This window comes from Eucyclogobius newberryi, unplaced genomic scaffold (assembly GCF_026437365.1).
Source record: "Eucyclogobius newberryi isolate DKJ021-1_F unplaced genomic scaffold, fEucNew1.0.hap1 SCAF_21, whole genome shotgun sequence".
NCBI lineage: Eukaryota > Metazoa > Chordata > Actinopteri > Gobiiformes > Gobiidae > Eucyclogobius > Eucyclogobius newberryi.
Window position 1 is genome coordinate 17,784,316 of NW_027315846.1, and position 1,183 is coordinate 17,785,498.

Below are 1,183 nucleotides of genomic sequence, written 5' to 3' on the forward strand. Positions count from 1 at the left end.
CTTTAGGTGAACCAGGAGGAGTGTGGAAGCTGTCTGCTTGAGGTCCTGGTGTAAAGAAAAGGCAGATTAAGATCATGTCCATAAAATAAACATGGAGGGGTTTCATTTTACATACTGTGGAATAAAATTTGACATTTAAACTACAGATTAAAATGCAGTGATCACACCTCAGTTAACATTTATCTACACTTTCCAAAACATCTTATAATTTTCAGCCATTCGCTCGCTATTTTGCTTCCAAACACATTGAAATTGAGGACCTCATAAACCAAGAACAATTGATTTGCTTAGCTGGGGCATTTTCCAGGAATAGCCCTCAAATATTCCCAAAACATAACAATTTTCTCTGTCTTTCCTCTCCCCGGCATTGTTGTTCGTCACAGCCCATGAACAATAACTCATGCTATATTACTTGCTTTTCCTTCCCTATTATTTTTTTTACCATATTTGGGCATAACTTTGTGTGTGTGTGAAACTACACTTTCGCAAAATGTCTTGGTTATCATGGCGTGTAATTTCTTCATTCCAATCCAGTGTTTGCCCGGGCTTATACTTGAGGGGGCCAGCAAACTGACCAATACGCAGGCAATGTGTGTGGGCATTTCTAACATATGCAAGTGTGTGTGTCAGTCAGTATTAAAATTCCTATGAGTAAATCCTGTGGCATTTTGTGGAGTTGGAGAATTCAGCGCAGTCATCACAGAGAGAATGACCTGACAGTGAGGGGCACACACCCCATTCTCTGTGATATAGCCTACTTAATAAAGCCAAATTAAAATGTATAAACAATAGGCTGCTACATAAGCCAAAGTAAACCCATGTAGATATTTAACACCAAAAAAAAAAGGGTTCAGGCTACTTTGTTTTACCTGTGGCTCCATGATTGCCATCTTTGGAGGAAAGGTTGCCCATTCTGTGGAAATGTTGGAACCAAAAGCACCAAAGCTCCCAGCAGGTGCTCCTGTCCCGTCCAGTACACTGTCACGTGGAGATGACCTGTACACAGCAACGGTCAGCGAGAATGATCACATTAATGAGCAACGTCTGGCCAAACACAATGATACAATGTCTTTAAAAATCGACAGTAAACGAGTGTCCAGAGGCGAGACCGACGCGGGACGCCACTTTGAGCACGTGTGCGTGACGAAAGCTCCGTGCGTGGCCCCAACGCGAAACGCTGTTG

The 1,183-nt window shown here is 42.4% G+C and overlaps 1 protein-coding gene across 1 annotated transcript in view; it reads right to left on the minus strand.

Annotated features, from left to right (window-relative positions):
• The window catches only part of LOC140371022 (uncharacterized), an 11,038-nt gene extending 10,056 nt beyond the window's left edge, over positions 1-982 (minus strand). Inside the window, exons 1-2 of the mRNA XM_072458296.1 lie at positions 870-982; positions 1-45 (exon numbers count right to left, since the gene is read on the minus strand). The exon at positions 1-45 is cut by the window's left edge and continues 434 nt beyond it. Coding sequence (XP_072314397.1) covers positions 1-45; positions 870-912 — 88 coding nt within the window. The 5' untranslated portion in view covers positions 913-982. The remainder of the gene's footprint in view (positions 46-869) is intronic.
• Positions 983-1,183: the final 201 nt, after the last annotated feature.